At 42.4% G+C, this 14,684-nt stretch overlaps 1 protein-coding gene across 2 annotated transcripts in view; it reads right to left on the reverse strand.

The window, feature by feature from the left end:
* The window catches only part of DOCK1 (dedicator of cytokinesis 1), a 493,559-nt gene that overhangs the window by 56,454 nt on the left and 422,421 nt on the right, over positions 1–14,684 (reverse strand). For both annotated transcript variants that reach the window (XM_077877225.1, XM_077877224.1), the window contains exons 34-37: positions 8,591–8,676; positions 8,248–8,404; positions 1,803–1,843; positions 497–587 (exon numbers count right to left, since the gene is read on the reverse strand). In XM_077877225.1, coding sequence (XP_077733351.1) covers positions 497–587; positions 1,803–1,843; positions 8,248–8,404; positions 8,591–8,676 — 375 coding nt within the window. The remainder of the gene's footprint in view (positions 1–496; positions 588–1,802; positions 1,844–8,247; positions 8,405–8,590; positions 8,677–14,684) is intronic.

The following is a 14,684-nucleotide window of genomic DNA, read 5'->3' on the forward strand; positions in this document are numbered from 1 at the left end:
TGTCATGCCAGACCTGTGTTCAGGGGCAACGCTCCAGGAGAACCAAATGCAAGGTCTCACATGAACTGATGGACTAACAGAAGATCTCAGTGTGAACTCTTGGCTAAGATAGTAGGGATATATTTCATCCTATCCCTTAGCTGTCTACCACAGAAATCCCTCTTACTGATGATATTATCCTCTACTACTGAGTCCTGCTGGCATGAATAAGGACCTGTAGAACCTCTTAAGTCTTTGCTAGCCTACAACCCAATGATGGGTGTTGATGATGCTCAGTGATAATTTGCTAGGACGTCTTGTTAAATCTGCATTCAGTAGGGCCAAGTCTGTCATCAAAGGACCTTCTATATATCTTTGTTTAGGTCATTGCATTTACTCAAAATCCGTAAGATCTTAAATTATAGGTTTACTAAAATTTATCATGGAAAAATAAAATTTAGATCATCTTACACTTTGTAACAATGGAATCATAAAAGTGTGCAGTAATTTCTATTACCTTCAGAAGCTTTGCATGGAGAAGCAAGGTGTAGGCCGCCTCTGTGTAGTTGTCACACTCTCTGTGGAGGTCACACAGCTTGTATAGGTACCTGAGGTGACAAAACACAGTGAGGCTCTTAAGACATCCACAAATAATTTGTGTTAAGGATTGCAAGAGCTAATATCTACCTTCAACAGTAAATCCTATCTACACATTCTCTTCACAATGTTCACAATTCCCAATGCCTCATATACGTTTGGTGCAGAAAGCACTAAGGAAAACCAACAAGAATAATATACAACAATATTTGGTAAAATAATTTTAAGTCTTCCCCTTTTCAGGATGAAAACAAAGATGGTCCAAGAAGGCAGAATTGTACTTCAAGGGTCTCTCATTCCTTTTCCCCTTTCCAGAGTTTTCTTCTTACATTTGAAATGAGATCACGAGGTTGGGTTGTGATTTCTTACATTTCTATTGAATCCAAATGCACACCCCCCCCAAATCCATAAAAATACAAATCCATAAAAATAAAGAGGTCCAATGACCATAGTGAATGTGATCAAAAGAATTTCTCTGCCATAGAGATATAAAGATTGCTTTTTAATATAAAGCAAACTACATTTTGGCTAAAGGAATCTGGTTGCTTTCCCAAAAGTTTATTACATTTATATGATATATTTTTATAAAGGAGAAAGTAAAAAAATTCTTGGAAATCAAGTTAGAAAATCAAGCTTGATGTAATAAACACATCATTAAACACCAACCCATGTGGACATATCCTTATTCTATTCTGCTGTTATAATCTTGCTAAATGTTCACATTGGCCTCTGGAAGTGACCGAGAGAGAGGGCATCCATCACAGCCCACCTCTAGAGGAAAAGGCAAGTGAAGGAGAAAAATCCAGCAGACAATATAAAATATCATAATATAATGTCAGTTAAAGGAAGAATAGGCTGAAAAATTATACTATTGTTTATTTCTGATAAAATTAAAACTGATTTCTCATTTGATCATATGGATTAATGTAAAACATGAAAATTGTGCTGTTGTCTCTTTTATGGAAGGGCCACATGAGTCCATCGAGATACAAAAACCCTGTGAAATAATTATTTATGGCTTTGCTCTAGTTTGGCTAAATATGACCCTCAAAATGTCTGCATTGGCATTTGCCCAAGGAGTCAGAATATATAAAACTCAACCTCTAGGATTCACTGTTCTTACAAGATAAACCCCTGTGGCCACAAAACATTTGTTAGCATAGACTTGACAAACAGCAATTATAATAAACGTGCAGGGGGTACGGATAAGCATGATGCCTACATACCTTATGTACATTTCTTCTCTTTCAATTTCTTTGTAGAAATTCTGAAAAATCAAATCATAACACTGTTTTAAGAAACCTGTTCTACAAAAGGGATCATGTGAGCACTAAACACTCATGGTTCTTCCATTTGGGTCACACACCCAAAGGGATCCAGCTCTTTGGTCTAGAACCATAAATTCACATAAAGCACAAAGCCTTACACTGGTCTTCACCTTTTTTGGGGGGTGATTCTAATGATTCCATTTCCTACACTGTGAGGACTAAAACCTACTTTTGTCACTTGAAAGTCAGCAATCTTTAGCTAAATAAAAGCATTACTCCAAAGACATCACACCTTAGCCATTCTTATCAATGTAAAGTCATTAGAAGATGAAAAAAACATGAAAGATCCCAAATTTGGCAATAAGAGTCATCGACATGAATTGAAACACGCTGGGCCCAGCCTCGGCTAGGGGCACAAGAAGGCAGTGTGGCATTCTAGACCTGAGGTGGCAAGTACAGTAGCCACCAGCCACGTGTGTGCAAATGTAAATTAAATTTCATTAAAATTAAATAAAGTTAGGGCTGCCTAGGTGGCTCAGTCGGTTAAATATCCAACTCGTGATTTTGGCTTGGGTCATGATCTCAGGGTCCCAGCTCTGCAAGGAATCTGCTTGAGATTCTCTGGTTCTCTCTCTCTCCCCACCTCTCTCTCTCTCAAATAAAATAAACGAATCTTCAAAAAAAATTAAATAAATTTAAACATTCACTTCCCCTGGAAAGCCATCCTACATTGGACTCTTGTTTGTTGGGAGATTATTGATGACTGATTCAATTTCTTTGCTGGTTACAGGTCTGTTCAGATTTTCTGTTTCTTCCTGTTTCAGTTTTGGTAGTTTATGTGCTTCCAGGAATTTATCCACTTTTTTTCAGATTGCCTAATTTGTTGGCATACAATTGCTCATAGTATTCTCTTATAATTGTTTGTATTCCTGCAGTGTTGGTAGAGATTGTTCCTCTTTTATTCATGACTTTATTTGGGTCCTTTCTCTTTTTCTTTCGATAAGTCTGGTGAAAGGTTTATCAATCTTGTTAATTCCTTCAAAGAACCAGCTCCCTAGTTTCATTGCTCTGTCCTACTGCTCTTTTTTTTTTTTTTTTCAATTTCTATAGCATTGATTTCTGCTCTTATCTTTAATATTTTCCTTCTCCTGGTGGATTTAGGCTTTATTTGCTGTTCTTTTTCCAGCTTCTTCAGGTGTAAGGTTAAGTTGTGTATTTGAGACTTTTCTTGCTTCTTGAGAAAGGCCTGTACTGCTAGATACTTCCCTTTTAGGACGGCCTTTGCTGCAGCCCAAAGGCTCTGGACTGTTGTGTTTCCATTTTCCTGTGTTTCCAGGCTCTCTCTGCTATGCTGGCCAGACTCTGAGTGCTCAGTAGACACGTGGGGCTAGTGTTACTGTACTGAACCATGTAGATATAGAACGTTTCTAGCATCACAGAGGTTTCTATTGGATGACGCTGTTCCAGATAGAAAGACTTTATAAATGATACTAAAGAAACTGGCTGCCACTTGAAAGCATTTTCTGTACCAGCACCGATGAAGAGAGATTAATTAGCAGGCTAGAAGCAATGGGCTATTTCTACATATTGTAAAATATCTCCTGGCTGAGCATGAACATTTCTATCAAAATGGTATTTCTTAAATGTCAACATCTCTATGAACACTTTAAAATCTTTATCAGACACGGGGCCCCAAAAAGGTGCAGAACAATCGCCTCACCAGGTCAAAAGAACGGCAGGCCTCACCGTAGCCACTTTCACTGTGAAATTTAGCACCTGAGTACCACGTGAGGACTCTGGGATTAGGGCCTGAGATAATAGGAATACCACCACTATCAAGGACTCCAATTATCCCACAAGAAGGAATAAGTTGTTTCGTTTCATTAGGAAAAAAAAAAAAAAAAAAAGGACAGTTTCCGGAACTGATCTCTCTGAAAGGAAGTGATAAATAAATACAGAAAGTAAGAGGGGGGCACCTTTAGAAAATGCTCCAGGATTTTCATATTTTGCTGCATCTGAGGTTTTAATGTCCTCTGGTTCATATGCTATGGCTCAGTAATGAGGATATTTTCAGCTGACAACTCAGGGGGACTTAACAAAGAGAATCCGCATCAAAGGTAGAGGATGAGCCCTTCACTTCCAGCTCTAACTCACCAGTATTTACAAGCTACAATTTTCATGCCATCCTATTTTGCACTCGTATTTTTAATCCTTCTCCAAGCTTCTGATCATTTTCCTTTACAATTTCACAATAGGGATATCATGCGACCTTTATTCCTCTCTTATGGATATGGAAATGTCTTCTATTCCCTGCCTGAGCTTAGCTCTGTTCCCTTCCTAGGACTTCAAAACCTCTCTAGAACTGAAGGACGCTCATCTCAAACCCCAGTTTCTATATAAAACTGTGGGTTTCTTACGTAAAAGTTCATGTTGTTCTGGCGCTCCACTTCTGGGCTCTGCAGGCAGCGCCGCCTCCCCCTCCCCTGCATCTCCTCTCTCACGTCTCTTCTGCACCCAGTGCTGCCGCCTGTACCAGGCTCAAGCTCTACGGATCTCTGCGGATCTCTGTGGATCTCTGCAACACTTTCGGAACTAGACCCCCCCAACGCTAATGCACCACTGCATGCCAATCTTCCAAAACTTATACATTTGCATTAGATTCCAGTTCTGTATTCCTTCATGATGATAGCAAATACTGAGATTTATAGAATTCTTCTGAGAACCATCTTAATTAGTCTTATAAAGGGGCCATGAAAAAAGTGACTCAAGTCTATAAAATAGCAATGAGTCTATTGGTCTGAGAAGGCTATCTGGAAGACTGTGTAGACAAACGTGGTGACACACAACAAAATTACCAACCAGTCATGAAAGACTGCACGATTATGAGGTTACAATGAAATTCTACGTAATCACAAATGTGGATTCTGGTCCAGTGGCAACCAGGATCCAGTGTAATGCAGATGTGCTTCAGGGGTTGGTACGTGTAGGGGACTTAGGTCGGTAGAGAGAGTGACTGTTTATTTCTTATTTTTTGTATAGAATGTAAGGAACAGTAACACATTAATAAATCCACACAATTTGGAATGTTCCACTAATTCCATTAAAACAACAACAACAACAATAATAGCACTGGTTCTAAAGGAAATTTGGCAATGGACGTAAAGGGCATCAATAAATCCTATGTTCTTTATTCTATTTGTTAGCTTTAGGATTTCAAGGTTAGTGATAAACTGAGTGCATTTTATATATCACTAAAGTATGCTTATATGTCTATATTCATTGAGAGATGGATATACATATTCATCTCTATGAAACTCTATTTGTTTCATAAGAAAGTACCAGGAGAAAAGGTGAAAATGGGCTAGGAGATTAAAAACACATTTATGTTTTTATTTATGTGATGGTATGTGAACTGGGTAGTGAATATTAAGACACAGAACATCTGTCTGTAGAAGAACCCCACTTTTCTTATTCCTCTTTAATCGCAGATCTATTTTACTTTTTAAATGAAAGATTTGTGACGGTTTGGGATCCATCTTCTGATCCCCAGGAAATGGTTAAGAATGGAACATCTGACTCTTTATGGAATGATGCAGGATGTTCCAAGTTCAAAGAGGTTAATGAAGTCAGATAATCTCAGGAATCCTGGGAGTATTTCTTGGTTAAAGCCTGGCTCCTGCTGAGAGCAGTAACAACAGGTAGGTACTCAGTGAGGCTCCGTATGACAGAGGAACACAGGTTAACATCAGAAACTGTGACTGCAGGTGGCATTTCAGGAGCTGATTTTCTGACCCTGGGTTCTTATGATAAAAGGCCACATTCAGAACACATCTCCACTAGGTTGCATGCCCTGGTGAACAAGAGAGATCTTACTTAAAAAAAAAAAAGAAATAGTATTCTCAATCATCAAAGTTGGAAAGCGAATAAACGTAATAATAATTCTCCCCTCTGGACACAAATCAGCTTCATAGATCCCCTTAAAAGTCAGAGAGAGCACTAAAAAAGTGTGTCCATAGAAGGAAATGATTTTTAAAAGGTTTCCATTTCTCTCCCACAGAAAAAAATATTGATTTCCATTTCATATTAACCATATTAGCATCACAAAAGTAAATTCCTCTGAACAGGGGCGAGAATGCAGGAAGACAATGCAGCAAGGGCTAGGGCATTCCTGGGCAAAAGATTGGGGCCCTCACCCTCACCCAGGGCAGAGCTCATGGACAGAAGCCAGAAGCCAATATTACTTACAGTTGCTCACGACCCTTAAGGCACACATGCGAACATATTTAGATCTTTCAAGCTCACAGATTCTTTCACTGGCTCTGTCCAGTCTATTAATGAGACCAAAGACACTCTTTATTCTGTTACAGTGTTTTGGATTTCTAGCTTCTTTTGGCTTATAGTACTCATCTATTTTTGCATACATCTACTTTTTCCATTAGAGCTCTTAACATATTAATCACAGTTATTTTAAATTCCCACTCTGAAAATTCCAGAACTTCTGTGATATCTGAGCCGGAGCTGGCTCCGATGCTTGCTCTAAATCTTCAAACTGTGTCTTTTGCCTTCAGTATGCCTTGTAATTTTATGCTGACAGTGGGCATGATACACCGGGTAAGAGGAATCTAATCTAGTTCAAGCTCCAGTGGTGGTTTTTTGCTCTTGGGCTTCTGCTCCAGTAAGCTGTGAATCACTGTATCCTCTTGTCTCTCTGATTTGGGGTGCAGCGGTTTTTCCAGTAGATCTGAGAAGATGGATCTAAGAAGAGTTGTTGGTTTTTGGTTTTCCGGGTTTTTTCTTATGGAGAAGAGTCCAAAGTCCTTTTACACAAGAAACCAGAAGTCCCCCATTTTAAGGAAAAAAAAAAACAAAACAAAAAACTTGCTATAGATGGTGTTTATCATTCATCAAAACAGTCGCCTGTCCACAGAAGGCAGGGGCTTAGATGGCTCATGAGCTTTCAGCTGTCAGGTCCTCATGTCAAGCATAAAGGCAGTATTGAGACTAAACTGGATGGAAGATGAAAGTAGCCCCTTTTGCATTTAAACTCCCTGCATCTCTGGTGCTTTTCTAAAGAATGAATGACAGGTCATATTCCCCTTGGTCCATTTTCATGAGCTCAGAGTGCCTATAAGTCCATTCCGATGAGGGGTTTCGAAGTAAAGGCAGAGCATCTCTGTGTCATCTAATGACCGGATGGTGATATACAAAGTCTATAGAAGTGAAGTAAGTAGCATGAAGCAGAAGTAGTGTTTTCTTGCATTCCTGCCCTGGGATAGGCAGGGGAAATTGAGGAAGGCCCTCTCAGGGCCAAGAGTCTGCTTTTCTGGCTCCTTGTGGGAGTGGCAGAGGAGGAGGATGCAGAGAGAGTCAGAGAGCTCTGACGCTAGATGTGGGCGTCATGTGGCTCCCCACAATGATGAGCTTTGCCAACCACTCACTTTGGTTGAGCTTGTCATAAGCTTCCTGAAAGCAGTGTCCTGAAATCATTGCACCACAACTCTATCAGGAAGCGGGTGTCCGTAGGACCTGGCCATGTCTCAGTGACAGCAGGTATGCAAGAGGCCTGTGGATGGCAGCAGCCAAGTTTCCCCAAGCTCTCTGCTCTCCATGTGGCCATGAGCTAGTTCCTTGTGGATACTCTAACAAAAAACTGGAAATCTAGTGGCTTAAAATGATATATATTCTCTCATAGTTCTGGAGGCCAGAGTCTGAAATCAGGGCATCAGCAGGGCTGCCCTCCCACTAAAGGCTCCAGGCGAGAATCCTACCGTGCCTCTCCTCGCTTTTGGTGGCTCTAAGTGCCCCTTGACTGGTGGTCCATCACTTTGTTCTCTACCTGCATCTTCCCTTGGTCTTCTGTGCATCTCCCTTTCTGTCTCTCACACTTGTTATTGGATTTAGGGCCCACTTGGATAGTAATTCAGGATGATCTCATCTCAAGACCCTTAAGTAAATCACATCTGCAAGGAGCCTTTCTGTCCCAATACAATCACATTCACAGGTTCTGAGGATTGAGAGTGAGACCTATCTTTTTGGGGCCAACCATTCAACCCACTACAGGACATGCTTGCAATCTCCTAATGATGAAACCTTATAATTGGGACTTAGAATAAACGAGGGTGCCACCCTGGTGACAAAAGAGAATTGCTCACCATTCTCAGCCACAGGAAGGACAACCTGGAAACTCCCAGGGGGGAGATGATTTTATAGACTTGTTTACAGTGGAGCTGCAAAACACTTCTTCATTTTCCTTTCCCCACAACAGACAAGGAAACAAGCAGAGGAAGCTCCGTTCTGCCTCAGAAAGCTCTGAGGCCAGCTGGCATAAGGCTTTTGAACTTCCTGGTTCAGTTTCTGCCTCACTGTGAAGATTGGATATTTAATTAACTTGCATTTCACTCACCAGCACGTTGACAGTACAGCTCATGCGATTTTCTTTGTTCTCATCATGCATGATGGTTCTATAATCCAGGAGTCTTTCCATCAGGCGCACCACGAGTTTTACAAAAGTTTCTCCTGTCTTGGCGAGGTATTTGTGCTTCCTGCAGTGCTCCAAGAGGCTGAAAAATAATTATGCACACCTTGTTAATCACGCTCAGAAAAAGAAAGTTGACTGAGGTGCAATTTAAAATATTTTCCATTATTAACACATTTTAATTATTTCTGGGCTACAAAGTTCATTGTAGTCTAATTACGGTCTCTCTGTCTTGATTCTGACATAAATCCTACTGTTAATCAACACTTACATTTTATCAAATAACACTTTGTACTGTTCGTCTCCTCTGCCTCCTTCCACTTCGTGATCCAGCTTGGTGATGATCTCATTTTCAAACTATAATTAAACACAGGAAGCGTAAATAATCAGCATGGCGGATATTTCATTTTATGATTGAGCATCAATAGTACGTAAACTGGTAAGAGATCATCATCAGATAGTTGGCTACCTAAAGCCTTTGGAGCCTGATTTCATTTAAGAGTTGCCGTCCCTGGATCCCTGGAGATGTCCGATGATCCCCTGCCACAGGGGGGAATCTTTCATTTCCCTCCCTGGTTAATGGAGCCTAAACATGTATATTCTGATAGCAGGAGCAAGAGCCAGAGAAAGAAAGACAAGGGAACCGAAGGAAAAATAATCAAAGAGCAACATGAAAAAGCGTCTCAAACTTCATCTCCACGAACAAGTAACATCTAAAATAGCTCAGTAGTTCCTGGAAAAGAACAGATGGCATTGCACTTGCCAGCAAAGAGTTCTCTGTAATCGCAAAACATGCAAGGGGCCACTTCACTGCCGTTTCTTGACGGATCTAGTGAAATATCTCACTTTGGTTGAAAAAAATCTTGTAAAATCCAGGAGGGACAGTGTCTCTGCAAGACCAGCAGACATCTCAAGAAAGTCCAGCTCCAGGTCTCTCCTGAATACCCTAAAGCTTCTGATCAGATTTCCAGAGCATACAAGTAAGAAAGGATCCTTAGAACTATCTGTTGGACCCAAGCCCTGTCCCTTGGAGTTTTCATGAAAACTCTAAATTCTGGAGAGGTATAAACCTCCAGACTGTTTTCAGAGGGGCTGCCCAGGCTGGAAATAACTACGTTGCTAATGACAGATCTGAGTGCCCATCCTCGCTGCCAGTCCCCCATGGCTAGCAGAACTCAGGGCCACCTCCCTATGGGATTCTGGATAGATGGCCACCATGTTGCAGGGGCCCTGAAATTACCCATCGACTTGGGCCAGGAAGGAGGCCTGTGAGAGAGTTAGTTCCCACAGAGCGAGACAACCACACCAGACCAAAAGAAGACAGGTATAGGAGGAATTGAGGGAAACAACAGCCAAATTCAGAGTTCTGAAAGCAAGTGCACCCTGCATGTAGGCAGGGATCTCTAGGATCCCTTTATTTTATTATAAAGATTTTATTTATTTATTTGAAAGGAGAGAGAGTGAGAGAGAGCAGGAGCAGGAGGGAGGAGTAGAAGGAGAGGGAGAAGCAGACTCCCCAACGAGCAGGGAGGCCAACGTGGGGCTTGATCCCAGGATCCTGGGATCATGACCTGAGCCAAAGAAAGACGCTTAGCTAACTGAGCCACCCAGGCGCCCCTAGGATCCCATTAAAATACATACATTCTCAGGCAATGCTTTCCCAGGCAACAACACCCAAGTTTCCCATTATTACAGAGATCCTATAATTATTTAAGCAGCACGACAACAAGAACTTCGGTCTCTCTGGGTCTCTCCTAGGACACTGCGTGGTGCTGATGTTGTAATGGCATGAACGTGCTGTGTGTACATGAATCACTGCGGAGTTAGTGCTAAACTGGAGCTGGGGAGGGTTTTGCATGTCAGCAGAGGCACGTTCCAACAGGTTGCTGAGACACAGCACACGCTCTTGGCCACGTAAGCCAAGCGGTGGACACACTCATCTGAGGGCTGGCAACAGGAACTGGGGGCACCTGGTCCACACTGGGCACTCAGGATGCTCCTGCTGTAGAGGCCGCTGACTGTGGCCTCTGTGAGGCAGAAGGCAAGGGGTCTGGGGAGACCCAGGGAGGAGCCTCAAACAGGCACACACCGGCCTGACCTTGATCAGGACTTGCTGCCTGGAGCCACAATTTTATCACACTACAGATGAAGTGGAGGCTGAAACAGGACTCGAGAGGAGTATTGATTCTTGCTTGACATCAAGGACTCGGCCACAGCACAGAACCCGGACCTCAGCACATCGCACAGTTCTCTCCTTGATCTTCCCCACTGTCTCCTCCCCAAACAGACGCCCTCTATTTTAGTCTATTTGGCCTGAAAAATTCAGGGATTTTTAGGGGCATAGAAAAAAAGGCAGCTCTAGTGAAGAAGAAAAAAGAACTTATCTAATTGTTTTTACCTGAAGCCTCATGACAGCGACTCTTCTATAAAATAACCACCTTTTGATACTAACCCACTTGTACTCTATTCTTTACAGTCAAGAATTCTGCAGAAGGTGGGCCTTTTTGGAATCAAAAACAAGGAGATCGGCTGCCATTAGTCCAAACATTGATGCTGTGAGCCAGTCCCATTTCCCAGAAGGTAACCATGATAGGAGCACCATAGAGCAACTCTTTGGTGACGGCTGATTTTTCGGAACCAATACCTGAGGTACAAAATAAGACTCAACTTAATTAAAACACAGGACTGCATGCCACACATGTTGAATGAGCATACAATGAGGAAGGCACAGAGAATGCAGAAGAACATGCTTTATCCTAACGTGGGCAAACACACAGCCATTTGCAACCGTTCATCCCTAGTTAATCAGGCGTATTTGAACTTGGGAGTCTACTTTAGGGAAATGGCATGTTTTCTCTGCTTCTACGTAAACCTAGCTGTCACAAACAAGGGCACTAAGGAAACTCCAGCTCCTTAAGTATGCTGCTTATCAAATTTTGACTGATGAATTTAATGTTTCCTAAAATGAGCGGATGAATGATAAGTAGATCAGAAGAACACAGCTGATTCTAATTTTACTAACCTCTAAACTAAGTAATTTGCACAAACACCTGGCAACCCTATTCTGTTTATCGGCAAGGATTCAGCACCCCAGACCTGCAGCTAGCTTCTCATTCCAGGGTCTGTGTTAGTTTTCACAGAATATACTAGAATCAATTTGTTAGTGTTCTACGAACCATTATCATCCTCAGAACTAAATGATCCTGTCCAAATAAACTGGAGAAAGTCCATATGCTGATAGAGCAGAGCTGGTTTTATAAAAACTATGTGGATTATCTGACTCGTAAATGCACGCGGTCTGGTAATTTGCAGCAGGGTTCTCTATGTTTAGGTTAAAATTAGCAAGGTTTTACGGAGTTGCTCAAAAGGTGGCAGAGGTTCACTCATGTGATAAGCAAAATCATTCTACTTCCTCTCTTTTCAGAATCACCAGCATCACTACAAAAATATCCACAGGGTGTCTAACTTAAAGTGCTGAACAGAGCATCTCTAAGCATCCAACACCAGCAGCCCTCCAAGAACACGAAACAGAGTCCACATATAAATTTGGACTTTTTGGAAGGTTGCTGTAAAACCAAATGTGGTGGAGCAGGGGGCTATGCTCACAGCCCTGTGAACTGACAGCGTTGTTAATTCAATTAACTCTGAAAGGAATGACTGCTTTCGCCACTCGACGCCACAGTTAACCACGGGTTATTGGCTCCAATTTAAGGGATCATGGAGTGAAGGATCTCAGTAGTGGATAATCCAAAAGCCAATTCTATTTGGTTTGGAATGCATCATTTTTGTTGGGAGTTAGATTGACCATTTTGGATATAATGTATTTATAAAGGTATGGACCCAGACCTGCACTTTGCAGGCACTGAGGAACACATTTATACAAGAGATCTGAACTTACGTCAGAGCAAGGAAGGGAGCTGGACCAGGATGGAAAGGTTTGCACAGATAATTGACCCCATCGATAAAGTGCTTGGAGGTTATCAAGGGCAGGATGAAATCTGAAATCTAGGAACATGGTCTTCTATTGACGTTAGCAAAAGTGCTTCTCTGTCTTTTCTACAAATAAGCCTTAGTGAATACTCTGTCCAGTCGTGCTCTGCTTTCTCCTATTTTTCAAGAAAATGTGCTCACTGGGGGTAGGATCATGATCTGAGAGCGCTCCCTGGTTCATGAGAGACCTCCAAGGAATCAGATTCTCAATTTCTGAATTTCTAGAAGGAACTGGGCCAATCCATTAGGATTGCAAAACCATGTCCCTTCTCATTAGTGTCGAAATGATGGGTTGGGGGGAGATGTAACTGAACTATACCTACAGGGAAAACAGGACCAAGGAACAAAGGGCATGGCTCTGCAGGGAGCAGCCTGGCACTCCCAAACCCTCAGGGCTGGGGGCTCCCATGGTGACATCCTAAATGTCACTGAGTTCTCCCCAGCCTGCCACAACCTTTAATCCCTCTGCTCAGACACACTAATATTTTTATGTATATTGCATTCCTCTTGCTTAACTGCTCTGTAAACTTAATTACACAGTTAATCTCCGGCACCCCGTATCTCACATTCTAAAATCCCCACATCTTCCAAGTCCAAAAGGAAGGCTGTTTGCTGACCTTGAAGCTTCTACCTACAGCTCAGGAGCCCCACGGCTGGGCACCTGTCCACTGCCTGGCCGGCCGTCGACACCTCAAACACACATAGCTGCTCCTCATTTCCACACCACACACACCAAGAAGTGACTCTGGGGCTGTATTCAATGACACTGGACTCCAGGAACATGCCCTCAGAGTGAGTCCTGTTTAATTTGGTTAAAAGAGATAACTGGAATGTGGGCATCTCTTTGCTGGAGGGATTTGAAGAATAGAATTCAATGCAATCAGAACTCTTAGAGTCAAGAGTGTTAGTTGCCATGGATCTTTCAGGCTCTTGGGTCTGGGACACCATGAAATAAAAGCCCAGTTCTTGTGCTGTGTGTTCCCTTTCAGGGTCCAGAACAATAAATGCAAATAAATAAATTCAATTTTGAAACTGAAAATAAAAATAAACAAACATAATCCCAAAGAATTAAACAGGATAAAATCACCACCAAACCTACATCCTTAGGACAGTACACAATGTACTGGCTCTCCCACCAAGTAGCAGAAGCCATCAACACCCACTTGGCTTATTCGATTATTTCCTTAGCCATGGGCAGTAGACAGAGATTATTCAAACAGGACCTCAAAAACGTCGAAGAAGTGAAGATTACTCATGTTCTAATAGTCTTACAATGAAATGGGAATTTCCGGAAGTTGTGGGGCATTTTACTGCCCCTCACAAAGATGACAGAAAATAACTCCATGATTGAAAATATCATTTTGCTGTGGAGACTTTTCCATTCCGTTGTTATTAATGGTATACAGCCCAAACGGTTATTTGCCGCAATTCTCAGCTGTTAGTTCTGTTTTTTTCCAAGGACATAACAAATGGAATTCTTTAAAAAGGTGCCAGGAGGGAACCTTTACTTTCTTTATGAAGCAAAATCCAGTGAGGCTGAGACTCAGAGTGTTACTGATGTGGGGGTGGAGGTGTCAGTGACACGGGGATGATGAAAGGGGCACCAAGACGCCGATGCCTCCAAACCTCTGCATGCCAGCCAAGCAGACCCTGAAATCGCCACCGGTAAGGAGCTCTCTGTGGAAAAAAAGTCATGGGACGCCTGGGTGGCTCAGTGGTTGAGTATCTGCCTTCAAGGCGTGATCCTGGGGTCCTGGGATCAAGTCCCACATCGGGCATCCCTCTGCCTGTGTCTCTGCCTATCTCTCTGTGTCTTTCATGAATAAATAAATAAAATCTTAAAAAAAAAAAAAAAAAGTCAAGATATCCCTGAGTCTCCAGTTCAATGTAAACATGTTCCTCTGGGAATGGGTCAGGGTGGGGATGGGTGAGCCCGGGGGACAGTGAACACACTCTTGGGATGACTTGAGAAGACAGGTTGCAAGGGGAGAGACTAGAGAATGCGTCCTTCAGGGCTAGTGGACAAGAGAGAGTCAGTAGAAGGGGCAACAGAGAAGAAGAGATGCGGGATCCACATGATAGAAGATTCTTAGAAAGGGATGGAAGAACCAGGAGAACCGAGCAGGTCCTTGCAGGGCTTCTTCATAACCTGTGAGGATCTGCCCAGCACAAATGGTATCAGGCTGACATAAGGCACTGCTTGGAGCCCTGGAAGGGTGTCCCAGGCCAGCAGGAGGACAGAACATGTGAAACATAACTCCATGCCCCCAATCCCACAATGAGGTGAGCCCATTTAGTGAGGTGAGCCTGGACCCTGAAGAGGCAGGGCCAGTAGCACCACGGATGAGGACAAGGACATGCTCTTTTATTTATTT

Source organism: Canis aureus, chromosome 29, assembly GCF_053574225.1.
Source record: "Canis aureus isolate CA01 chromosome 29, VMU_Caureus_v.1.0, whole genome shotgun sequence".
Taxonomy (NCBI): Eukaryota; Metazoa; Chordata; class Mammalia; order Carnivora; family Canidae; genus Canis; species Canis aureus.